Below are 27,000 nucleotides of genomic sequence, written 5' to 3'. Positions count from 1 at the left end.
GTAATGAGGCTGGATGCCATGATCTTAGTTTAATAGTTTTAAGCCAAGTCTCTCACTCTCCTCCTTCGCCCTCATCAAGAGGCTCTTTAGTTCCTCTTCGCTTTCTGCCGTTAGAACGGTATCATCCACATTTCTGAGGTTGTTGCTGTTTCTCCCGCCTGCCTTAATTCCAGCTTGTAACTCATGCAGCCCGGCATTTCTCATGATGTGCTCAGCGTGTAGATTAAATAAACAGGGTGACAGCAGACAGCCCTGTCGTACTCCTTCCTCAATCTTAAATCAATCAGTTGTCCCATACCGGGTTCTAACTGTTGCTTCTTGACCCGCAAACAGGATTCTCAGCAGACAGGTAAGACGGTCTATATTCCCATCTCTTTAAGAGCTTTCCACAGTTTGTTATGATCCATACAGTCAAAGGCTTTAGCCTAATCGATGAAACAGGTTCAAAATGAAACTCAGAATCTTCATTGTTCCCTCTAAATGTGCTTTTCTTTTTCAGAGATCCTATCTTACTCAGTACCATAAGCATAATACAGAAACCTAAAAGTCCCTCTGGATTCTCCTCTCCTTCATATCCAAGACCTTCAGATTCTGTATTTTCAGTTTCTCTCTATTACCATTTCTCTCCATTGTCAATGCTAACGCCTGCATGGGCAGAGCCCCATTATGTTTTGTCTATATTATTCTACAACCTCTTTATTATAAGTCTTTCTAAATCCAATCTTTCATCCTACGTCACTTAAAATGTATATTAGACATAGCTGCCAAAGGGATCTTTCTAAAAACAGAAACAATTACATCATTCTTCTGCTCCTAAATCTTCACTGGCACCTCAGACTGAGCACACAAAGTCCTTTATAATACGCCTCCTGCCCAGGTCTTTAGCTGTATCTTCTACAGTCTTCCAACATGGACCTTTATTCGAGCCACAGTCAATTGTTTCTAGTTCCCAGGAGTGTTTCACACTGTGCTACACCTCCACATTGTTACAGCCTCGACACCATCCTGGCTTCCTTCCCTCAAACCTATCAACTTTGTTTACAAAATGAAACAAATACTCAAAAGAATACTCTTCATCCAGAAAGATTTCTTTGAACCAGAGTCAAATTTTAACATCTCTCATTTATAATCTCATAAAACCTTAAGCGTATCTCTGTACATATTTTAATTATTAGGCTCTTAGATAAAAATTGGATAAAAGTCCCTTGAAGACAAAATCTAACAATAGTTACCTATTCACTGCATGTTTTAAATGTGCCTGGTACCTCCTTAAGAGGTTTGTTTTCTTACAAGTAGTCTTTCTATATTAAAAAGTGTCTTTTACTGATAATTTCAGAGTGATAGAAATGTATTAAAGGAGGGAATATGGAGATCTTTAACTGCTGGCTTCATTCAGGAGGATACAATCTTGCCGTGTCCAATGTTATCAACTCATCTGTAATAAAGTTCTTCTTTTAAATTTGGTAATATTAAGAGAAACAATAGAACCCACATCTCCGGCATTGGCAGGCGGATTCTTTGCCACTGAGCCACCTGGGAAGTCCAAAATACACAATAGATGTAGGTTCAAACCCTGGGTCGAGAAGATCCCCTGGAGAAGGAAATGGCAACCCACTCCAGTATTCTTGCCTGGAAAATCCCATAGACAGAGGAGCCTGGAAGGCTACAGTCCATGGGATCACAAAAAGACACAACTCAGCAACTAAAAAACAACAATTGTTTATTGTTCAGAGTAAATCTTAAAAGTCCTCATCACAAGGAAAAGAAAAAGAATTTTTCTAACTATGGATGGTGATGGATGGGAAATAGACTTACTGTGATCATTCTGCAATGTATACACATATCAAATCATCAAGTTGTATGCTTGAAACCATAATAATGACATGTCAGAAATATACCTCAATAAAATAAATGACTACAGTAGACTGCTGTCCCTCATCCCTTCAGTGGAAGGCCTACATAGAACAAAAAGGCCAAGTAAGAGAAAACCCTTGCCTGTCTCTGAACTGAGACATCCGTTTTTTCCTAACTTATAACTCAAACTGAAATAATGGCTATTCTTGGGTGTCAGGCCTGTTGGCATAAACACTAAAACCACATTATTAGTTCTCATGGGTCTCCAGCTTGCCAACTACAAATGTTGCAACTTGTCAGCCTCCACAATCACACTACACAATTCCTTCCAATAAATCTACCTTTCCTCCATAGAGAAAGAGATAATTTATGTATCTTTATATATCTCTACAAAAGCATGAAGGCCTGAGTCCTGAGTAAAAATTTTAATCATGAGAAGACAATTAGCCAGCAGAAAATACTTAGAAGTGGACAGTAAGCAACATTAGGGGAGTGTGGTGTCACAGAAGTCAAATGAAGAAGAGGTCATATGATGAATGAGGAGACAAGGGTATTAAATAAGGTCATGAGAACGGATAAGAGTACAACATTTAAATTTGACAGATGAAGATAATGATAATCAGGGTGGGAAAAGAAACCCATAGAAGGATCACTATATCTAGTAGGGTCAAAGATTTATCCTAGTAAATAGTTCTCTCAAAACTTGATAGGATATCAGAAAATAATGAAGAAAATCAAAAACAGAAGAAAAGAATCCTACACATAATTTCAGAAATTGGCAGCTTTTCTAAAATATGTCACTCTATAGGTACCATTACACTGTGAGCATTATTGTGGTATAAATATATTTTATAGTAGTTTTTTGGTATAGTTAAACTCTTACTACTGCAATGAAAAAAAAAAAAGCCAAAATTCCTAAAAGTTTCATATAAAATCTGATTTTTTTAAAAATCAAAGGAAATTAAATAGTATTAACTGACTTTTATAATTCACAAATTAATCACTGTGATATAGGAATAATTTGACAACTTCTGTTTTCACATCATATCAGCTTACGGATATATCTAAGGTTTTATCTACAGACTCTTCTTAATATTAAATCAAAAGAACCCAACTTTTAGACTCCTTAGTCCACTGTTTTGCACTTACTTTGTTTCCTAAGTGAGTGATCTTCAGAATTCCATCTTGCCACACTTTTGACTTCTTCATCTTTTGATGAGTATATAGTACCTTATTTCCAAAAGTATAAAGGAAAGAAATGGTTTCTACTTATACGTATTAAATGTTATATGTATTTTTATACCCTTCCTTTATACAAAAAATATGTAAGACATCACAAGGATCTTTTGTTTATTAAAATTAAAGCACAGATATCATAACAATGAAACATCAATTTAAAAGAAAAGGAAGAGGAGACGGAAATGGCAACCCACTCCAGTATTCTTGCCTGGGAAATCCCACCGACAGAGGAGCCTGGTGGGCTGCAGTCTGTGGGGTCTCAAAAAGTCGGACGTGACTGAGCATGCGCACGTGTATGCATATATGATGTATGGATCCAACTTAGAGCCTTCTAGATGGCTACCTAGTCGTTGCCATACAGTTTATTAAATCATGTGTCTCCTCTAAACTCCCACTTTTATAATATTCCAATTCCAATGTGTATTTGGATACATTTGAAAGAAATTAAAGTTTTTCTTGATATTTAAAAAAAAAAAGAAAAGGAAGAAAGAAACCTGGTCATTAAAGACAATGGAGGTGAGAAAGAAGAGGTGAGAGTATAAAGGCCCCTGACACCAAACAGGTTAAGAACCATTAATCTAGACAGAATAGACGTGCCAGTCTTTCGAGAGAAAAAAATTATGCCCTGGTTCCAAGCTTCTGAACAATTTGTTCCAAAGAACTTTGCATAACCAATGTGACTGGAGAAGGAAATGGCAATCCATTCCAGCACTATTGCCCGGAAAATCCCATGGACAGAGGAGCCTGGTAGGCTACAGTCCATAGGGTCACCAAGAATCGGACACGACCAATGTGAACTCTAGGGTTGCCAGACAGAATACAGGGCAATATTTAAGAGATGCATACTCATACTAAAAAATTATTCACTGTTTATCTGAAATTCAAGTTTAACAGAGTGTCCTATTTTAGGTTTGGGTTTTTGTTTTTCGTTTTTCTTTGGTTGCACTAGGTCTTAGTTGCAGCATGTGGGATCTTCTGTCCTCATTGTGGCATGCAGAATCCTTCACTGTGGCATGTGAACTTTTAACTGCAACACGTGGGATCTGTTTCCCTGACTAGGGATCGAACCTGGACTCCTTGCTTTGGGAGCAAGGAGTCTTAGCCATTGGATCACCAGGAAAGTCCCAGGTTTGGGGTTTTTTAAAAATTTATTTTAGGTTTTTTAGCTAAATCTGGCAAATCATTTGTGAAACATGAAAGGAAGGAAGGAAAAAGGAAACAGTGAAAACAAATAAGACTTACAATAAATTCTTGGCTTTCCATTATTTCTTCTGAAATTAGGTTCAGGTGCAGAAAATAATCAGTAGTCATTCAACTATTTATAGCACCTAAAATGAAAAATGACAAATATTCAACCCTGATGAACAGAATAAGTATCAACTACAATTTTTCCCCACCAACTCTTGACCAGAGAGGGGTATTTAAGTGTTGAGACTATGTAATCACCAAGGGAAACACACATGTAGGGAATTCCCTGGCAGTCCAGTGGTTTGCACTCTGTGAATCACTGGTCAGGGAACTAAGATTCCACAAGCTTCCAGGGTAAGCCAAAAGAAAAAAAACCAACCCACAGATGAGTAGGCTGCAGACATTTTTCCAGGTGCCATAATATATATCAGAAAATGGATTCTCTCCCCGCCCCAGAAGCTTGGTTTCTCTAAGAGCTTCAATTTTAAAATTCTCTGAATTGCTATGATCACCACAAGATGGCCCCCTTGCATTTCAAATTTTTCCTTTTACCTTTCCAAAGTCAATGTAACATAGTATCTAAAACCAAATATACATTATAATACACTCTCCAAGGAAAAACTTTTTCAATATAATTGCAATGAGTACTATATTTATCCCATGCTATTGGATAAAACTGTTATTGTGGGCAAATCTGGAAATCTAATATCACTGACAATGAACTGAAGTAAATAGAGATGCCAAAGAAAAGTATTATTATTTTTAACCACTGCCTTAGATCCCTGGGCCAATAGCATTAGCAACACCTGGGAGCTAGTTAGAAATTCAAATTCTTGAGTCTTGAGCTATTAAATCATAAAGGCTGGCATTGGGGTCCAGTACCTGTAATTTAAAAAGCACTGCAGGTGCAGTGATACACACTCAAGTCTGAAACCTACAGGTATTCAATAAAGCAATAATTTGCAATTCTGGATTAAATTCATCCTTTATATGTATAAAATGTACAAAAATAGACCACCTACATGTTATTTATAAATAACATATATTTAGTACTTACTGTGTGCTATGTACTGTGTGTACAGAGCGCTAGGCCAAGATACTAAAACGAACAAAATACTACTCCTAGTCTCAAGGAATTTCAGTATAGCAGGGTAATAAACAGTAATTACAAAAAATATGGAAGGAAAAGCACTAGAGGGACACCCAACTCAGTCTAGGGCATCAAACAAGGTTTCCTGAAAGACATAATGCATATACTGTAAACCGAAATAATCATTAACCAAGGAAAAATCCCAAGGAGGGTATTTCCAAATAAGAATAACACGTACAAAAAAGCTGTGGAAGGCATAATCAAGGAACTCTAGTTTATAATCAAGTGTAAGATAGTGAGTTGTGAGAGATAAGTCTGAAAAAGTGAGCAATAACAGGATGCGAAGGGCATTCTATTTTATGCTAAGTTGTTCGGACTTTTTAAAAAGACAGTAGGAGGCCAAGGCAGAATTTCAAGAATACGTTAACATAATCTGACTTGGGTTTTACAAAGATTGCTCTGGCTGCTAAATGGAGAAAGGGCAGGGCAAACAGTACACAAATGAGAAATGAATACTTGTCCCATGATATAGTTCACAGCACAGGGCCAGACCTACAGAGGCACTGCCTTTCAGAAATATAACTCCATATCCTAATCCCTCCCCTCCAGCTAACAGGATTGATAGATGCCTAGTGAATGCCAAGAAGGTAACAGAGGTCCAAAGAAACACATAGTTGACTGCTGGTTGAACAGCAACTTGCTTCTAGCCACTGAATGGGTTAGACATCAAATATATGTAGATAAGACTACATAGTGTCAACACAATGCTTAGCATGTAGCAGTTAACATTAGATCCCTTTAATAACAGTTATTATTTATTCAGTGTAAATTATATGCTAGAACACTGTTAAAATGCTTTAAATTTTACACCTTATAGTACAGATACTACTTTTTATATTCATTTTACAAAAACAGGAAGTGAGGTACATCAGTATGTAATTTGCCTAAGCTCATGAAGTAAATAAATGGCAGATTCAGAATTTAAAACTAAGTAGTCTAAATTCTGGTGTTCCCATTCACAAAAACTACATTATGTGACTATGGAAAACCTACTGTAACAGGCAAGAATGGGACTGGATTCTTTACATATAATATTTATCAGTCTCATAATCCTAAAAGTTGTTATTACCATCACAATTTACAGGTTAGAAATCCAGTATTTACTTCTTTAGGATTACTTATATGCTGTTTACCAACTGCAAAATAAATTCCCCCATTGTTTTTCTAAATTAGAAATATTACTTGAGGGATTTGCGATGTAAAAGGTATTGAGACGGTCCTAACTCTTGTTAAGTGGTAGATTACTTTAAAGAATTACACTTCAAAAAAAAGGGAGAGATTAAATGTTTTGTGATAATTTAGTACAGAAATACATACATATCTTCACACACATTATTGTGCTGTTTTTTAGATTTATGTATAAAATTCGGTGTTATCACTAAAATATGACCTGTTCTTGCTAAGTACGATGAGATGTTTTTGGTCCTTTTCTTTTGGAACAAGCAGGATCTTTCGAATCCCTAAGTGGTTCACAGATTTAAAAATTTAAGAATCACGAGCCCAATAGCCTTTTAAGAAACGGTCCAGTCCAGACAACCAAAAGATGCTCACATTTCATTTGCCAACGTTCTAATTATCACCAGCTTGTGTAACCAGATGACAATGAAGAAGGGACCCTTTGTCAGTCCTAAAAATAAACAGCAAAACCATCCCGGGTTCTCACACGGATACCGGAACTGCCCAGCAGGAGTTGGGGGAAGGTGGTAAAGACGAAGCACTAATTATTTACAGGTTGCTGGGCCAAGCCGTGAACCAACCTTATCTCCACACAGTTTCGTTACCGAACCCCGTCTGGCGGAGCAAACTCCTTCGCCCGTCGCATCAAAATCAGTGACAGCACCTCGAGCTCAAAACTCCAGCCTATCTACCCTCAATCCCCAGAAACTCCCGAGTGGAAACAGCTCTTTTAACTTGCTCATTGCACAAAACCCACTTTCGAACTTCTCCCGCGAAAAGCCGTGACATCATCAACTCGCGACCGCACCAGATCCAACCCCACTATTTAGCCCGCCCACCACGGCTCCGGACCTGAATGGCCGTTTTCAAACTGCCAATCAAGTTCCTCTTTGGCTGCTAGCCTCTATGGCGACTGCGTTCTCCGATGTCCCGCCCCCACGCTGAGCGGGCCTACGCCAGTGACGTAAATGTCGGTCGCACAACCTCTGGGCCCATCTTTTCCAAGGCGTTCGGAAGAATTGTCGCTCATGTGACGCTAAAATAACCACGACTATAAGGTTCGGGGGACGCGAAGGACTGAAGAACGCAGTCTCTGGCGCTGTATTTTGGGAATTGGACAGAGTAAGTTCTAAGTGGACTCTAGGGAAGCCCAGGTTGGGTGAGATCTAAATTACTCTCAGTGTTTTTCTATGCCGGTCCTTTCTGTCATCTCTGGTCCTTCTCATCCCGCCCCCTCCCACCAACCCATCAGTTAGATTGCCCTAGTGTCCTGGTTCTCTGTGCGCACGCGCAAGAGTCCTCCGGCAGCCCTTGCAGTTCCGGTTTTCTAGTGATTGGGGGCGCTTGCCGCCCGGTTTTGGGAGGTTTGGGGTAGTCCCGCGTCTGACGGCTTCCTTGAGGAAGGACGGGTACCTAAAGGGGCAGTAGTCAAAAGGGGAATTGCTTTTCTTCGCAGATTCGAGTTTTGGTGGCCAAAAGATAGCGAATGTGGACTTGTATTTTTAAATTGAGTCATTTCCTTTTTCAGAACTTTTGTCTCTGTCATTCAGAGAGCTGAACATCCAGTTATGGAAGGAAGAAAAAATACAGTGTATTATTGAGTGCGTTAATAGACATACTTAAAAGGGAAATAGATGAGGCGGTTGTTTAGGGGAAATGTGCTAGCAGAAAGCTAGAAAGAGTAAGATGCCGTTTAACCTGGTCCTTGAAAAGTGAACAGAACTTGATAAGACAAGGAAGACGAGAAGCTTTTAAAGCAGAGGCACAGAGACAAGAAAGTAGGCAACGCTGGATAGTCAGATGTGACTAGAACTATAGTTCTCTTAACCTTTTTGACACACCATTTCCTTTTAAAACGTGATTTAAAAGATATGGATGAGCCTCCCAGGAAAATACATATACATCTCTAAATATTTTCTATAACCTTTTAAAGAAAAATTGTGAAAGACGTTGAAATAGCCAAAAAAAAGAGGTGTCTAGCTTACTTTTCCAGCTTACCTCTGCTTTTCATTGTCATTGAGCTATGTTACAATTATGTAAGTTATAATTGAAATAAGTCTTAAGAGTTATTGCCCTGATTAGTGTTACATCTGTTAACAAGTTCATTTCAATATTTTTGCTTGCTTGTATTTGCGCTTGTCTAGTTTTTGAGTTCACCTTTGAACTGGTTTTTAGCACTTAACTAGTTCCCTGGTTAATTACTTAAATAAAATGATTGACGAGTTCATTTTATAAATGTAGAAAAGTCATGGTTTCACCTTTAAAATTTACCTTTGAAAATTTCGTGGGATTTACAATAATTTTTGAAATCCATCCCAAATTCCATGGATTTCAGGTTAAGAATTTCTGAGCCAGGAGAGATGGACTTGTGGACACAGCCGGGGTGGGGAGGGAGAGAGTGAATGAATGGAGAAGGTAGCATCAACAGATACACACTACCGTGTGTAAAATGGATAGCTGGTGAGAAGTTGCTGTATGACACAGGGAGCCCAGTCTGGTGCTCTGTGTTGACCTAGAGGAGTGGGATGGAGAAAGGGGAGGGAGGCTCAAGAGTGAGGGTATATATGTATATTTATGACTGATGGTGGCGCTACTGTTAAAAAAATCTTGCCTCCCATTGCAGGCGATGTAAGATGCAATGTTAGATCCCTGAGTCAGGAAGATCCCCTGGAGGAGGGCATGGCAACCCACTCCAGTATTCTTGCCTGGAGAATTCCTTGGACAGAGAGGAGCCTGGATGGCTGCAGTCCATGGGATCACAAAGACTCAGACACTGCTGAAGCGACTTAGCACGAACACACAGATGGCTGATTCGAGTTGTTGTACAGCAGAAACCAACACAACATTGTAAAAAAAAAAAAAAATTAACAATTTAAAAAAAGGATTTCTGAGTCAAAACATAGACTACATGGTAAGAGGTTGCAAGAGGTTCTACTAAAACGTAGGCAGTGTGAAAGTTAAACATACCTGAGCTTACTTACCTAGCTAGCTTTAGCCAGGTCACTTAACCTTTGAGCCTTTGTAAAAAGTTAAGAGAAATAACCTAGAGGGATTATGAGGATTTAAAACAAGGTGTGTAAAGTAACTGGTGTTACACAGTAACTTTTATTCTTTGTTTAAACCCTATGAAACTAGTTGATTCATTTAACAATTTTTTAAAAATATATGCTGTGTTACCAAAAGATGCTAAAGAATTATTATTGTTGAAAGTTTTAGCATTAGAGTCACAAAATTAGACCTGTGTTTAGACAAGTTACACAGCTTCTGTGAAGGATGGAGGATTTCTCAAACAATTTATAAACAATTTCCGTATTATTATAACAGTAGTTGTGGAAAACACTGGATGAAGATAAGAGCCATTCCAAAGGTTACATTGATAGGGATTAATGACAGATTGGTAAATGATAAAATGATAATAAATAACAGTTAGATATTGTTGACTGTGTGCTGTATAGCAGCAATGGAAAGTGCTTTATCCATTTTGATTAATTTTTAAAACAACCCTAGTATGTCAGTATAAATTTTATTCCACTTTGTAGATCGTAGAAAGTTGAGTTAACTTGCCCCAAATCCATAGAGCTAGTAAATAGCTCGACTGGTTAACTAAGTAGAATATGTCATCCTTAAAGAAAATGAGGGTGGTGAGAAGAACAGCAGAACAGACATTGCTAAGAAAGGTAAGAACTTTGATTTGGAATGTATGGAATGACAGTATACCTATTTGTTATCATAGGACATTGAAAAAGTAAACTATGACTATCATGTAACTTCCTGATCTTCTGCAACCAATGTGTAGCGAAGAGAACTTGTACCATAGCTTAATTCCTGTTTAATCTAATCCATATCTGTACTCGAAAATGAAGGTATATTTGATTCTCCACAGATTTTTAAGATTGAAAATTGCAGAGTGTTATTCACATGGGGCAAGATTTTCTGAACTTAATTCTCCAGGCCGCAAAATATATATATATATATTTATATATGGGAAAGGAAGGAGAGTATCAGGGCTGAGAAGAGAATGCTGGGAAAAGTCTGATTTCTGGGAGATTTGTGGCTTTCTGTGTTTATGCAGTTTTGTCCACTATCTCCTTAGATGGTGGCTTTGACGATGAAAACAAATGGAGAAGTAGTGTGTGTGTGAAGTCGCTCAGTGTTGTCCGACTCTTCGCAACCCCATGGACTGTAGCTTATCAGGGTCCTCCCTCCATGGGATTCTCCAGGCAAGAGTGCTGGAGTGGGTTGCCATTTCCTTCTCCAGGGGATCTTGCCGACCCAGGGATCGAACCTGGGTCTCCTGCATTCCAGGCAGATGCTTTAACCTCTGAGCCACCAGGAGAAGTGGTAATCTGCCCTTTATAGATTTTTCAGATGAAAGAGTTAGTAGTGAATTCTGTAGTGACGATCATAGCCTACATTTGTATTTTGTTTATAATTCTACCCCCTTACAAAATAACTTGAAATGCTCAATACTTGACAATTTATTAGATGCTGTTAGTTATATTACTTAACTAGACAATAAATGCCAAGGTTGTGATCAAGCTGAAGTCTCTGCCTTCTTAGTGTTTATATTATAATGAAGCAGGCAATAAAATTATAATTCCAGGTAGGAATAAGAGCATATAAGTATAGAAAGTGGTGAGTGAGGGAGGGTAGGGTTATGGTTGGCAGGGAAGGGATATTTTAGATTTGGTGAAAGAGAAAGCCTCTTTGAGAAAGTGACATTTGCAGAGGCCTGGGTGAACAAGGAAGTAATCCCTGCAGATGTGACAGGAAACCTGGGAAACAGCAGGAGCAAAAGCCGTGGAATGGGAATGCATTAGACTGTTCAAGGAACAGAACGATGGTGTGTTGAGGTTGTAATGAGCACCCTGAAAGAAGTTGCAAGTGATGAAGTTAGAGCGAAATCCCCAGGCCAGATGTAATAGGACCTATAGGCCACAATAAGGATTTTTTATTTTATTCTGACTGGGATAAGAAACCTTTGGAGGATTTTGTTCAAGAAATTGACATTTTATTTATATATTTAAATGATCACTCTGACTGCTATCTGGAGAATTGACAATGGAAGAGGAGTAGAAGCAAGTAAATGGGAGGATGTGTTTGAACTGCAGGCAAGGTACCCGTGATAGCTTGGAGCAGGTGGTTGTGATGGAAGAAATGAGGAGTCATACGAATTTTGAAAAGCTAGAGCTAACAGAAATGCTAATGAATTGGCTGTGGGGTGTGAGGAAGAAATTAAGGATTTCAGTGTTTGTGCCCTCTCAGCAGTTTTCACTGGTATTTTCCGAGACGGGAAAAACTAGGAAAAAAACGTGGTTTGCTAAAATTTGAGAGTTCAATTTAAGCTTGAGATATGCTTCAGATGAATAAGTGAAGAGGTCAGGTGGGTATTTGCGTGTTGGAATGGGGAGGTAATGGGGTAAGTCGGGAGTGGAGAAGACAGGTTTGTGAAACATCAGCATAGAGAGCCATGGAGCTTAACGCCAGAGGCCCTCTGGAACGACATGTGTGTAGATAAGGGAGCCCAGGACTGACTGCATTCAGTCCTGGGCATCATGGAAAGGCAGAGCAGAGTCAGAGGGTCCAGAAAAGTAAATGGAGAAGACAACTCATGGAAGCCAAATGAGGAAAATGTTTTGTGAGGGAGTTAGCAACTGCAAATGCTCCTGAGAGGCCTGGTAGATAGTGGGGATCCTAGTTTTCAGTTTCATTAGAATGATGGAAAGGAAAGCCTGACAGGATGGGTTGAAGTGAGAGTGGGAGATGAGAAATAAATGGTTATGCAGCACCTGATTGTTTTTCTAATGATCAATTTTGGCATGTACTTCCATTTTATGAGTTAGGCTAGCATCATCTAAATAATTACCTATGTTTTAGAAATTAGTAGTTACCCGATCAACAGAAGCCTGTTTTAAAAATGCCAAAATACTCTTCCTTTGATGAGAATGCACATTTAGTTGGAGGTTTGAAGTGAAATGCATTCATGGCTTGGTACCCTCCTCCTGAATGTCACTTTGAAACAAAATCTGTTTCTATCTGCAGCATCCCTGCTGCACTTTCAGATTATAGCTGACAGTCAGACTCAGGAGACACAAATAGACTTTTATCTAATAACTGTTTACTGAGCTTTAAAGGATATAAGACAGAAGATAGAGTAGGGGCAGAATCTTCATCTCATCTGGAGAACTAGTCCCAGTCTTCCCAAAATACAGCAATTAACCCACATTCACGGCTTACCCCCCTGCCCTTATCTAAGACTAGTACGGTGTTTTCATCACCTTGATGCCCAAAAGCCCACCAATCTATTCTATCATGCTGGTCACAGCCTCAAGGCCTGCATGCATACCAACTAATAGCATCTCCCACCCCAGTGTGCCAGAGAAGACAGATGAAACTTGCCATTTGTCTTAGTCTCACCCCAGGCCCCCTGTTAGTTCTTTGCTTACTCATTTTTGTGTGTATTTAAGTTTAGTGTATCAGCTAAGATGACACCATTCAACAGATTTTTGTATTACTATATACCAGGAAATGGGAATGTACCAGGGAGCAAAATAAAGAAATAATTCTTTAGGATAATAAATTAGTAAGGTTTTAAGTACAGTAGAGAAGACAGGGAGATAGTTGTCTTGTCAGCAAGTAAAGAACATTTTTAAAAATAAAGTGTTTTTCTCTCATTGGAGGTTGTGAAATGAACATGTCAGTATATCATTCTATACTAGAACGTATGAAAAAATGCTGTTAACATAAGAGATAAATCTTATAAGAAACAGGCAAAATCAATGTTTCCGCAGCTAATAGTGAAAATGTTTCCCTGGTAGAGATATTTGAGCCCATTTCCCTTCAGATAAAGGATAAATTATTTTTTGGTCACTAATTATACTTAATATTTACCTTTTCTTCCTATTTGACAGAAATGGAAACTGAAAGTGGAAATAAAGAAAAGGCAATGGAAGAAAGCATAGAAAAGAAAAAAGAAGTGGAGAAAAAGAAACGGTCTAGAGTTAAACAGGTGCTTGCAGATATTGTGAAGCAAGTGGACTTCTGGTTTGGAGATGCAAATCTCCACAAGGATAGATTTCTTCGAGAGCAGATAGAAAAATCTAGAGATGGTTGTAAGTTTCCTTCAGTGTATTATACCAGTTTTAAGAGCTGTATCTATTTCTAATCCATATATGCTGCATATAATGTACAATGTACACAGTTGAAAATGCTTTTGAATCTTTTTTAAACTTATGTTTTCATTAGATGTTGATATATCACTTCTTGTGTCATTCAACAAAATGAAAAAATTGACCACAGATGGAAAGTTAATAGCCAGAGCACTAAAAAGTTCTGCTGTTGTAGAGGTAAGAATCGTTACATATATTACGTGTCACATGATACTGTTAATTAGTATTGACTTTATGTACTGTTTTAAAGCTGGATTTAGAAGGCACCAGAATCAGGAGGAAAAAGCCACTGGGTGAAAGACCAAAGGATGAGGATGAGCGGACTGTGTATGTGGTAAGCCATTTTTCAGGAAAAGCTCGGAACTGTTGTCTCAACAGAAACATTGTAGTATTCAATTTAAATAAAGCTTTATTTTCAGTTGTTTTTAACACTTTATTATTACTAATTTATCATAGGAACTACTTCCCAAAAATGTTAACCACAGCTGGATTGAGAGAGTATTTGGGAAATGTGGCAATGTTGTTTATATAAGTATACCACATTATAAGTCTACTGGGGACCCAAAGGGATTTGCCTTCGTGGAATTTGAAACAAAAGAACAAGCTGCAAAAGCTATTGAGGTAGGTCCACAACCTAAAAGAAAGAGAAAGAAAATTACTAAGTGTTTTAAACAGTAACAAAATTTTGCTTATTTCATTTCAGTTTCTTAATAACCCACCAGAGGAAGCACCAAGAAAACCTGGTGTATTTCCCAAGACAGTGAAAAACAAGCCCATTCCAGCTCTCACAGTAACTGGTGAGTTATTACTAAAGACTTTATTAAACATACATGAAGTAAAAATAAGTAATTAAAATAACATTGTTACAGAAGAAAAGAAAAAGAAAAAGAAGAAGAAAGGCCGAACAAAGAAAGACGACAATATCCAGACCAAGGAGTCAAATATGGACGCAAGCAACGAAAGTGTCTGTAAGAAAAGATCAAGGACCACATCTGAGAGCTCTGAAGTAGAGGTTACTGAACCCCAAAAGCAACCCACAAAGAAAAAGAAAAAACGAGAAAAAACCGAAGGATCCAGCTTACCTTTAGTCAAAGCAGGGAAGAGGAAAAGAAGCAGCTCTGAAGATGCTGACTGCCTCACTCCCAAAGCGAAGGTTAAGAAAGTGTCTCAGAAAGACCACGTTAAAAAAGAAGCTCCAGAAGTTTGTAAAGAAAGCAAAGGTATTTCTGACTTTATGTTTAGGATTAGATAAGGAGAGTTTTCTTCTTAACTCATGTCTTTATTTCTTGTTAATTTAGAATTAGAAGTCTCTACGGAAGAGGAAAAGGATACTGGAGATATAAAGGACGGATCCCTACTGAAAGCAAAAAGAAAGCATAAGAAAAAACATAAAGAGAGGCATAAAATGGGAGAAGAGGTTATTCCATTACGAGTACTATCAAAGTAAGTCACCAGTACAAATTATATTGTTGGCAAATGACACACTCCATCACCATTGCTAAAGTGCAATTCCAATTTGAATTGAACAGAGTTGCATATTAGCAACAGTAATGGCCTGAAGCCATGATCTGCACAGAAGTTGCAAAATGTTGAGGTTTAAAAAGGAACCACCGCACTAAAACATGGAAGCACTTATTTTTTTATGAAGTCACAGCAAGTGCCTCCATGTTAAAGTAGAGGGTATTCCTTAATAGATTTAAAGGTCCATCTTGAATATACCAAAGACCAGCAGTGTAAGTAAGTACTCCTTGCATTTTCTTGAAGATAAAATGAAAAAAGAAGACTTACCATCACTAAAACATGGAAGCACTTACTTTTTTAGCTACAAAGCAAGTACATCCACGTTTAAGTGGTGGGGAGCCCAGTCTTGGGAAAAATAAAAACGTGAATCTTAACCTGTAAAGTACATTTATAAAATAATCTGGGAACAGAATAAATGCCTGACAAACTTACATTAAGCAAAATGGAAATAACAATTTCACCGTTAAAAGGACTACTTGCTACATTTTCATTACTTTCAGAGCTTCATTAATAGCCAGTTTCAACAGTTTGTTTGGCAAAATGCCAGATCGTAAGTCCTTTTAAAGTACTGACTTGGAGACACCTCCACTGAAACATGGAAGCACTTACTTTTGCTTTACACAGCAGGTACCCCCATGTTAAAGCAGAGGGGATCCCCTTTTAGCTTCGATAAATTATATAAAAGTTGCCATCTTGTATGCAGTGGCGTAATTTGGATTCACTTCTACTAAAACATGGAAGCACTTACTATTTCAAAAGTCACAGAAAGTACTACCATGTTAAAGTTAAAGGGAGCCCATCTTCTCAAGAGGTGGAAGATAAGTAGAAGAAATGGCATACCTTTTAAGAGTTTCTTTCTTAACTTTCCTGGATTACAGTTTCCAAAGACTCCGGTTTTCCTCTTGGAGGGTTAAAAGGCAAGGACTTTGGGTACTTCTATTTATACTATTCTTAACCCCTGAATTCCTTTTCCCTTTTTATCTCAGAGAATCATTACAAGAGCCCTTTGTTATTCTAATGTATCAGCTCTCAGGGAATGTATGGTCCTGGGTGGGTCTGGATTTTTTTTTTTTTTTTTGAAGTATACAGATGTCAATGTTAACAGCTAAAACCATTACCACAGATATTCTCCTCTTTAAAAAAAAAAAAAAAATCCCCTATCTGCTTGTTTGATGGCACAGATTAGGGTAACAATGAGTGCTCCTGCAGAGCCAGGAGAGGCATTGTGTTTCTATCTGGAGGAGCTCTAGCTGTTTGAAGAAACCTCTACACGTTAAATGTATGTAAATAAATAAATTGCTTCCATGGGGTGTTTTTTTTCTTCTTAGAAATTCCTTTGACTCCAGTAAATACTGAGGAATGTTACCTTTCAAATTGGAAGCAGTTTAACAAATCTTAAAATTTTAATTTTTCACCCAGAGTTAACTGACTTTTCTAGTTAAATGTTACTAGTTAGTTGACTCAGTGCTTTTATTTTTGTCAGTCACATATTTGAAAAATACTCAAGAATTGAATCAGCAAATATAAAACATTTAATCTGAATGTTGGGACAGAGGGAACTCCCCTTTTCTTGTTTGCCAGATAGACTTAGAACTCAGGAAATAATTTAAATGTGTTTAAAGAAAGATTGGGAGAATGAGTGGTTGTAAGTCACTGAATGTCTGTATTTTGAGACTTACTTTTTATTTAATGATCTGTTGTCACTGTTTAAAAGTACAATTATTTTCACTACAGAACAGAATGGTTGGATTTGAAGAAAGAGTATTTAGCACTGCAAAAAGCCAGCATGGCTTCTTTAAAAAAAACAATATCCCAGATAAAATCACAATCAGAAATGGAAACAAATGGAGTACCTACTAATTCCGGAATGAAAAATGAAAAAAGTAAGCATCAATATGATAGTTTTTGTAACATTATATTGTACTTATACTAAAACACACTGAGTTATTGTAGGATAAACTTTAGCTTTTGAAACTCAATTATATAGTGGTTGTTATTAAAGCAATTACTGATTTCTCAAGTTGTCCAGATATGATTTATCCTTAACCTAAAAATATTTGAAGGGCTCATTTTAAACTGAATCTTTTTTAATCACATAAATTTTCTCTATACAGTTTTCATTAGTAATCAAAATTAGTGATGAGTGCCTAGTCTGTAGTTCATCGCATTTGTAGAAACAAAGATGATCTTTTATATTTATATTTTAAATTCCCATAAGTTGAAAATATAAATTTCCACATTTGAATTGTAACGGTGTACCTATACCTGTTTATTTCTTTATTGAGTAAAACAATTTGTTATTGGTTCAGTGAAAGGGGACATTTTTTCTTTAAGATTTTAAAAGTGTTCTAATGCTAAAAGTTTGCATTTACAGTAATAAGAGTTTCTGTATTTTACTTTATGGTAATCTGTAATAAATAGTATAACTTACAACATAATGACCTTATGAGTAAGTTTAAATTACTTAAATAAAGCTGGGAGACCATTACTGATACTCTAGAGCAGGCCTATAAGCATTAAATTATTAAATTAAGGGATATTTTTCTGGTCTTGTTCTTTTCGCGTCAACAGCAAACAGTGAAGAGTGTGGTCCTCAGGAGAAAGTTAATGCAGCAGGACCACAGTTTGTGAGTGGTGTGATTGTGAAGATCATTAGCACCGAGCCTTTACCTGGCAGGAAACAAGTCAAGGTAATGCTTTCGAATCCCCATGATAGTTGTTTCTCTTTCTTCGTAAAAACCCCCCTGTGAAAGTGTTTTGAATATGGAAAATAAGGCAAATCAAATTAGAATTTGTTCTTTTGTGGTAAACTGCTTATTGGGTTTGATTCCATAATAACCCTTTAAGTCTGACTTGAAGCAAATTCTGATACCTGAAATTCCTCACTGAATCAAATTTATACTGAATTTAGTTTAATCCTTTATAGGAAAACAGCAATTTGTGCTTATTTTTATTGGTGCCCCAATGGTTGTATATAGGAAAAGTATGAAACCCTACTGTAGTTATTATAGCAAAAGAGGAGATTAAGTTAAATGCTTTTTCCCAATATTTGTTTTCTCAGGGAACCTTTTTTGTTTTTCAGAAAAAATCCAGAGAAACTAGATTTTGGAGCAATACTTAGGGATAAAACTTTCATAAAGATTGAACTAACATTAAAGTTGGTTTGTGATTGTTTCTAAAATAAAACTGTAACTATTTGCTGTTTTCTTATTTGGAGCAAACTAGAGAATTTGTAGTTTGTTTTCATTAGAGCTTTTAGTTTTCAATAAATTCCTAAAAGATTTTGTGACTTAAGAAAAAATCGGAACTATTTTGAAGCAAAAGGGATAGTATGCATATTTTTCACTTACCGTAGACTTAATTTTTGTCTGTTAATGAATCCTCTTGAGAATTGAAATTTTCTCCTGAAAAAAATGCAGGATTGTTGTTTTTGGCAAGAAGAGCGTTTAAAAATTTTATTCCTAAAAGTTTTTTTGGTATTTTCAGTCCACACCGATTATTTTAAAATTTTTGAAACAATTACAGGAAAGTGTAAAGTATTTTGACAATCTCCAGAATTTATAGTTTACACTTGAAGTTCCTATCCCTGCAGTTCTCATCGTCTTTTTTCATTTTATACAGTTTATCCCCTACAGCATTTTGTACTAGCATGGCAATATTTGTTATTCCCATACTCTTTTTAGTGGGAATACCCTATTTACTTTTAAATTTTCTCATCCATTTAAGTGAAACACTTTCTTTTTAATCTAAGTAATGTGTTCTGTAACATAGCAAGTATATTTATAATTCTTAGCTGAGGTCAGCACCATATGGTATGTTGTTTTGGTTTTCCAGAGACTGTTACCAGTAAACATTTTTTAACTTCTGTAACCATTAAAGTTGCTCATTGTAACCATCTGTAAGCACTGTTTATCTGAAACCCTATCCCTTAAAATCCTGTATCTGTCACTAACACGTAAATCTAGACTCTCACTATAGTATTGATGAGGAATTTGGTCAATCCCAAATTGATATACTAGCTTGCACTTCAAAATTTGGTAGCAAAATAGACTTTGCAATAAAAAGGATTAAAAAATTGAAGATGTAAATGCTGCGGTGGTTAGTCAGATGGCCCAAGTTTTCAAAGAAAAATTACTCAAAGTTTGTTATTTTGAATAACTGGAATAGGTTTAATTATATTTATCAGAGAGATTTTATTATCTAAATGGTAATTATGTCAATTACAAATTCTTCATTTTTGATCACCAAAATCATAGAATAAATGCTATTAACCAGGTAAGTACTTACATTTTGCTGGAACAAAAACTGAGCTATGATTCTTACTGCTGTCTGTGAATTGCCCATGTGATAGCCAGGTTAATTTGTCATTCTAAGAAGGGTTTTAAATCTGGAGATTAGCCTGACATTATAATGGATATTTAGTAAATATATCAGTTACAAAACTCTCACTACTACCAGTAAACACATTCAGATTTCATCACTTAATACTTTATATTTCCTTCTTTGTGTTTAAATTAAATACTCATTAACTAGATAGAGAAATGGGAAGAATTGGCAAGTATATTTCTCTCCAGTTTTCAGTTTTTAAATTGAATTTGCCTATAAAGTGTCTATTTTGTGATAAGCAGTGTTTTAAGTGTTGGATAAATTAAGACTTAGTACCTGGCTTATATTAATATATAAGCATGGATTTTTACTACTTATTCTTTATTATTAACTAAGGCACTTTTCTTATGAAGTAATATTTCCAGGTATTGCTGAGTTCTTTCTGTAATTCAGAATTTTAAAATTCAACATCAAAATGTAATCTAGGGAATCCTCTGGTGGTCCAGTAGTTAGGATTCCAAGTTCTCACTGTGAAAGACTTGGGTTCAGTCCCTGGTTGGGGAACTAAGATCCCACGAGCCAAGAAGCGTGGCCAAATAAATATTTCTTTTAATAAATAAATAATCTAAATCAGTTGCATCTTGAAATTTTAGGTTTAAACTCAAGGGGTTGAGGTAGGTAGGGCTTGCTTTTTTTTTTTTTCTTTCAGTTGGGAACCTTCAGTTACTTTAGCTTTATGAATGGAAGTAGATGAATTAAGAATTAGTGTAACATTCCTGCATAATTACCTTGCTTACACTGTAGAACCTGCTGTGAAAAAAAAAATGACTTGGGAATGCAGGAATCTTGTTAATTTGCCCTCACAGCAGGCCTTATAGGTAAAACTTCTCATTGCTACGTGACTCTAAGAGGTTGCTTAGATGTTTTATCAGAGTAAAACCTCTGGCCCTCTCTGTATTCCCATAGACAACTTGAGAACCAAACATCTTTCTGTGCTCCTTGAAACATTTTTCACAAGTGGTTATAAAAAGTTTGCATATATTTTAAGTCCTAAGTGATTTTATCCAGGTAAGTGGAAACACAACTTCTTCCTTAATGCCATTTCAGTTTTGTTTTTCATTTTACTCTCTAAACCCAGACATGGAGCCCTTCTTCTAAATTTGAGGGTTAGAGGAAAGTATTTGTACATTCTGTACTATAGATCTTTTCCCTTATGCCACATTCCCATCTAGTACAACTTTAAAGATACTGTTAAATGAAAAACAGTTGTTAGAGTTGATGTTAAATTGGTCCTCAGCTTTGTCCAAGTCCATTCCTAAGAGCATTTGTTTTGAGGTCTTTTTTTTGGTGGTGGTTTGGTTTTTGGTTTGGGGTCCGTTTTGGGCGTCTTTCTTATTAGCTTATGGGATCTTAGCTCCCAGACCAGGAGTTGAGCCTGTACCCTTGGAAGTGAGAGTGAAGAGTCCTAACCACTAGACTGCCAAGGAATTCTCCATTTGTATATATCTTAGAAGCTAACTGGGATGAATCAGTTACTCCTAATTTGAAATGATACATGGCTTAATTTTATAATAGATCCTACACTGGATTAATTTTAGAATTATAATGAAATGTTTTTATTATTTATTTTAAGCCCTTCTAAATTCTAATGCAGGATACTTTGGCAGCAATCTCAGAAGTTGTTTATGTTGATTTGCTGGAAGGAGATACAGAATGCCATGCTAGATTTAAAACTCCTGAGGATGCTCAAGCAGTAGTAACTGCACATTCGGAAATTAAAAAGAAACACTGCTGGAAACTAGAGATTCTTTCTGGTAAAACTTTATAGAACCTCCTCTTTTTTTTTTATTTTAACAATGCTTATTTTAGGGTGACTGTTTTATAATTTCCGAGTTTGGCAAATGAAACTGGGGGAGGTTTCTTTACACTAATATGTGCAAAAAAGGCATTAAATAACTCAGACAACTATTCTGGTTCTACTGAAAATACAAAGCTATGGATGTGTTTCTTCATTTATATCCTTATGTTCAGTGATAAGCATTTTTGTGTTTGTTTGTTTGTTTAAAGGTGATCATGAACAGAGGTATTGGCAGAAGATTTTGGTAGATAGGCAGGCCAAACTTAATCAACCTCGTGAAAAGAAAAGAGGCACTGAGAAGGTAAATCAGTTCATACTTTGTAATTTTAATTTCTGGCTGTTTTCTTTTATAATTTGGTGGTAAATGATTATTTAAAGATTGTCTTAATGGTAGAAAGCACAGTGTATTTAGAGTGTAGTTTTTAAAGATATGAGTCTCTACAGATAAGACTGAGAAACTATGCATATCATTCCCAATAGCAATGGTAAGCTTTATTCCTTTTTCTCTAGAATAGCTGACAGGGGAAATAAACAAGCTTAAGTTAGTACATTAAATAATTTATAGAAAAAAATAATAATTTAAAGCAAGTCTCTCAGTAATTTTACTTTTAAGAATTTATCAGATGTTTATTGTTGCTAGTAAGCTGTTTATTCTTTTTAAAAATATTATACGTGTTAAAGTTAGTACATCTTAAAGTGCTTAGAGCAAAATAGGGCATATAATAATTATCAATTTCTAAATGTGTACTGTAAAAATCAGTAAAATCCAAAAAGATGTATGTGCATTATTTTATGAAAAATCATACTTCCTATGTTCTGAGTTTGTTAATTGTTCCTATTTATAAAATTCTTTTTTTTATAATTGGAAAATCAAATTTTTTTCATCAGTCTTGCATCTCCTAGGATTCATTGGAATTTAAAATGACTTGGGAGGAGGTTTCCTACTGATCTTTGTTAATTCTCTTTCCATAACTGCAGACTGAATTTGTTGAGATAGAGAGACCTCCTTCCTCTTTAAGGACTCTTTCAGGTCTATGAGGTGTTAATTTCAAAGCCTACTTAAGCTTTGATTAACTTAAATGTTAAAATCATTAATCCAGAACTCACAATTGAAATGAAATCACTTTGTTAAATAATATTTTTCCTTCTAATTGGTGTAAAATATCATTTAAATTGTGTATATTTTTAAAACTAGAAAAAAAGCAGTTTCGTATTTAAGAAAGACTCCATCTATATACATTAAATTTGAGACAAGGAAATATACACTGACAGAGAATGTTGTAAATTGGGTTGAAACCAGTGAGCAGTTCTGTCGTTGAGTTGAAGAGTTCTCATGTGTTAATGAATAGGATCAGGCTTTTAGCATGATTTGTATGTTAGGCAGACATCTGAGAGTATAGAATTCTAGCTAAAGCAGTGAAAGTACTAGTTTGCTCATTTCATAAAATGAAAAAAGGTTCCACACAACCTAGCTCCTCAGAGGAGAGAAGGTTATTCGTTTACTACTTTGTTAATTCATTTAATTAACATTTTTGGTATTGGTTTGTGTTAGCCACTGTTTAAGAACTGAGTGTCTAGCCATGAGTAACAAGGTCTCCTTTTTTCATGAGGCTTAGAGTTAATATAGGTCAGATGATGACCAGTGCTGTGCAGAAAACTCAAAAAGTATAATGAGGTACATCAGATGAGGTTCCTTGGGAAGTTCTCTACAGAGGTGACCGTAGTGCAGACCTTAAGGAAGTGAGCAGACAAGCCAGGAGAATTTAGGCGCTCCGCTTGACACTCTGAGGCAGCAGAAAGCACAGAGGTCTTGAAGGGAGATTGTCAGACTAGGAGGCCAGTGTAGCTGGGATACAGGAAGCAAGCAAGCATGTTAGTAATGGAAAATAAGTGTTTTAGAAAATATTAACAGTCAAAAGTATAGTGTAAATGCCTCACTGACATGCCATTCTACCATTTCTACAGTAGTATACTTGAGTGAAAGAAAAATACTAATAGAAAATCCTGGTTATTCTTTTCACTTTGTAGAGGAGAGGGCTACTGGGGACAGTTTTCTAAGCTCTATTCAGTTTGTAAAGAATTAAAAGACAATTGATAAAGAGATACTTTGTTTTCTATGTATGATATTTTGACATAAAAATCAAGTGCAGATAAATTAAGACCTGTAACAAAAGGTCAGTAAGATGAAGGAAAGACCTGCCATAAGGGGTCTCATTCATTCTACCTCAACCAAATCTTTCTAGTGTACCCTATCACATTAAGCATTTTAGTAAAATTAGATAACAGGTAGTGGAGACACAGTGAGGCTTTTCTCATTTTTCTTTAGCTTGCAAAGCACATTTGAATTTTTTCTTGTTTTTACCAAACTCGTCTTTCCTTTATAGTACTGACAGGTCAGCTATTAAACAGATAAAGATAGAATTCATAAAATTTGCGAAAAGCATATGGTTGTGAGTTTTAAACACTTAAGTTTTGACTCCACTGATCAGTTTGCTTTTAGTTTAACCTGAAAGCGACTTCCTAAAAACTTACCACAATTAAAAAACTGAAAAATAAATAATGGTGACTTCCTGCCAATGACCACTTATCACCAGCTTAAAAAAACTATTTTAATGAATAGTCATTAGAATCTGTGTTTATAAGAGAATAAGATTTTCATTTCCTCCAAAGCTAAATATGCTACTTTAGTTTTTCTATCAAGAAAGCTTTTGGGCACTTTTTTTTTTTTTTAACTGTATCCAGCTTTATTAAAGATACTTTTCATAAACAATCATGGTATTTCAGGCAGGACGTGGGCAGACAATCGTTAACAGTATACAACTTTCAAACTCCCTTCTTCAGTGGACTACCAAAATCAGAAAGCCACTATAAAAACCCAATGAAATCTTCATGTGATGCTCTGAACAGGGAAAGTTTAGAGTGAGGGTTGACATTTCACATTTAGCATGTTGTTTAACAACTTTTCACAAGCCAACCCTGACTTTCAGGAAATGGAAATGAAAATGGCAGAAGTATCACTCTGAGGAGCCGCAGTCTAAAAAAAGGAACTGCTGCTCTTTTGAAGGACGCCATCTCAACGGTGACACTAGAAAGTCCAGATTGCCTGACATACTGGTCATCAATTTTGGGGGGGCACGGGGTTCAGGTTCCAACAGGTCTCTCGGTTTAGTGGAGTCAAGTCTGTGCTGAGGTGGAGAGGGAGAAGAGGACATAAAAACTAAATTTTAGTTTTCCCACACCACAAGGCGTTTGTGCCAAGGTGGCTAATGTGTGTCAACATCAAGGAATCCCTCCTTCCTGGGAACCAAGAGGAAGTCTCTCAAACTAGGCGGGAAAGGTATTTTCCCCCCACGTCAATTCAGCTTCTGAGACATTCTGTTAGTGATGTGCCCTTCCCCAAAAAAACAACAATGAAGTGTTCTGTGTGCTAACAACATAGCTTAAAAAAAAAAAAAGTAAAACAAAATTCTGCATTTTTATAAAACTTGATAAAAAATAGTATTTCAAACTGTACAGTCACCAGAAGTACACAGTTATCAAAAATGCACACACTTCACTTGGCATCTCCAGCACCTTCAGCTTTCTGTGCCTGGTCTGTTTTGGCGTCTCCGTTTTCTGCAGGGTTATTCCCGTCCTTGCCAGCATCGGCTTTCCCCTTTTTCCCTTTAGGTACCTTCTCTCCCTTCTTTGCAGGGGCCTTTTGAGGCTTGGGCTCTGGCTTTGGAGGATCAGGTTTAGCAAATAACCTTGCAGATCTTCTCTGTGGTTCGTCCTTCACCTTGGCTTTATCTCCTTTAGCATCCCCTTCAGCCTTTCTCTTGGGCATGGTGGCTGTGGCAGTGGGACGGAGGCGCTGGACACGGGGATGCAGTGGGGCGAGGGCTTTAAGTCGATCCAGGGGTCGCTCTCACCTCTTCTTCACACTGCTCCGCTTTTGGGCACTTTAAATGGTCTTCTTTATTCTGCATAATTTCATTTGCCTTCTGATTTTTGATTATTTATGTAAGAGTGTAATAATAAGTACTTTTAATAGCAGATCCTTATTTAGAATATTTCTCAAATTTGTAAGCAAAGTGTCTTAATACTCAAACCCCAAGGGACATGATGAAACAAAGATTGGTCTTCAACCCTCCTAAAATGTCAAAAAATTTTTTTTAATTTTATATTGACACATTGGTGATTAACAGTGTTGTATTAGTTTCAGGTGTATAGCAAAGTGATTCAGTTACTACACATATACATGTGTTCTTTTTCAGATCCTTTTCCCATTTAGGTTATTACAGAATACTGAGGAGCATTCCCTGTGCTGAATAGTAGGTCCACGTTGGTGGAATTATGGTTATTTATTAATTAAGTAATAACCAAATTATTGGTTATTTTTAATTGAAAATAATTTTAGTAGTCTAGAACTAAAATACAAGGATCTTAGATAATTCAAAGATTTAATATCTACATTTAATAAGCTCTAACTTAGGTAGTTCTCTCTGTAACTGATTTGACCTGGGCTTAATTGTCTCATTTGTTTTCCTCTTCCCCTTTTTAAAATATTTTATTCAAGCTAATAGTTGTGAGATTTTTCTAGTCATAATTATCTTTCTGTTTTTAGGTATCCAGTTCCTTCTAATTTCTGATTTTTTTCTCTGTAGTTAATCACCAAAGCTGAAAAGATTAGACTCGAAAAGACTCAACAAGCAAGTCAACACATTAGATTTTCTGAATATGACTGAAAAAAATTTTTTGTTTACCTCTTCAGATTTCACTGGATAGTAGAGCTATTCTTAGGAATATCTTTTTTTTTTTTATGGTGGTAATGCATAATGTTTTTCTAAAAGCTACATTTAATTAAATAGTTTTTCTTCAATTTGTAAATACGACTTTTCCTGGAGACAGTTACATTGTTTACCACAGTTGTTCTGTAAACCTTGCGTTTGTTGAAATTATATGACACAAATCAACCTCAAAGTGATTTAGAAAATAAATGTGTTTGAAATTATCATTAAGTTTGCTGTTTTTATATCACAAAAACAACATATATGCAAAAATAATAATACTATCTAAATAGCTTGGAGGAAGTGTTTAACAGAGAATGCTCATTGTGCTTTTTATTTTGTAACTTGCTTTTTCCATTGGAGATATCTTAGATATCCTTTCATGTTGATTTATACAGAGGCGTGTGTGTGATATTTCATTCTGTTTATTGTACTTTGCCTGTCCGAGCTTCCATTGAACTGACCATATGAACTGTTTGCAATTTAAATGTTTTAAACATACTAAGTTTGTTTTCATAAATGAAGTTAAACGTTTTATTTTGATTAGACAAAATAAAATGTACCAGATGCTATAAACAAAGAAAAGAATATCTTTTAGGAACCAGCCTTTGGTATAATTGAAGTGTATCATTTTATTCAGGAAAATCACAGAAGTGAGTGTTGAAGGCCTTCCTAGAACTGAATGTCCAGGGATGTACATGACTGGCATCTTAATCTCTCATCAGGATATCAGGAAAGTACTCTGGATGA

General features: G+C 36.2%; 2 protein-coding genes and 1 pseudogene across 14 annotated transcripts in view; 1 reads left to right on the top strand and 2 right to left on the bottom strand.

Annotated features, from left to right (window-relative positions):
- The window catches only part of ZGRF1 (zinc finger GRF-type containing 1), a 58,683-nt gene extending 51,133 nt beyond the window's left edge, over positions 1-7,550 (bottom strand). For 9 of the 10 annotated variants that reach the window (XR_011257629.1, XR_011257630.1, XR_011257631.1 and 6 more), the window contains exons 1-3: positions 7,189-7,550; positions 4,336-4,421; positions 3,004-3,084 (exon numbers count right to left, since the gene is read on the bottom strand). Coding sequence is in view for 7 of the 10 variants with exons in the window: in XM_069593477.1 (XP_069449578.1) it covers positions 3,004-3,084; positions 4,336-4,404 (150 nt within the window). In the remaining 3 variants the exon portion in view is untranslated. The remainder of the gene's footprint in view (positions 1-3,003; positions 3,085-4,335; positions 4,422-7,188) is intronic. The other variant, XM_069593484.1, reaches the window with a different exon arrangement.
- On the top strand, positions 6,824-26,477 carry LARP7 (La ribonucleoprotein 7, transcriptional regulator). 4 transcript variants are annotated; one of them, XR_011257633.1, is made up of 13 exons: positions 6,824-7,729; positions 13,519-13,719; positions 13,853-13,953; positions 14,027-14,110; positions 14,233-14,397; positions 14,480-14,573; positions 14,649-14,996; positions 15,075-15,219; positions 17,032-17,180; positions 17,869-17,987; positions 21,257-21,437; positions 21,691-21,782; positions 26,128-26,477. XR_011257633.1 is itself a non-coding variant. In XM_069593486.1 (13 exons), exons 2-13 carry the CDS (start codon positions 13,521-13,523, stop codon positions 26,206-26,208), a joined length of 1,737 nt encoding a protein of 578 aa, XP_069449587.1. In that variant the 5' UTR covers positions 6,824-7,729; positions 13,519-13,520; the 3' UTR covers positions 26,209-26,477. The 4 variants fall into 4 exon arrangements, 2 of the variants coding, with proteins under 2 accessions (XP_069449587.1, XP_069449586.1); XR_011257632.1 differs by having other exon boundaries at positions 14,646-14,996; XM_069593486.1 differs by having other exon boundaries at positions 21,278-21,437.
- LOC138442305 (non-histone chromosomal protein HMG-17 pseudogene) lies at positions 24,938-25,405 on the bottom strand (annotated as a pseudogene).
- Positions 26,478-27,000: the final 523 nt, after the last annotated feature.

This window comes from Ovis canadensis, chromosome 6 (assembly GCF_042477335.2).
Source record: "Ovis canadensis isolate MfBH-ARS-UI-01 breed Bighorn chromosome 6, ARS-UI_OviCan_v2, whole genome shotgun sequence".
Classification (NCBI taxonomy): domain Eukaryota; kingdom Metazoa; phylum Chordata; class Mammalia; order Artiodactyla; family Bovidae; genus Ovis; species Ovis canadensis.
The sequence above is the reverse complement of the archived record's forward strand: the minus strand, read 5'-3'. Positions and strand labels throughout refer to the sequence as shown.

Bases quoted from the DNA above. Each gene is read 5' to 3' on its own strand.
- LARP7 (XM_069593485.1), top strand. From the start codon at position 13,521: ATGGAAACTGAAAGTGGAAATAAAGAAAAGGCAATGGAAGAAAGCATA. The intron at 13,720-13,852 runs GTAAGTTTCCTT...TGTTTTCATTAG, and splicing joins AGAAAAATCTAGAGATGGTT to ATGTTGATATATCACTTCTT. The intron at 21,783-26,127 runs GTAAATCAGTTC...TTTTCTCTGTAG, and splicing joins AGAAAAGAGGCACTGAGAAG to TTAATCACCAAAGCTGAAAA.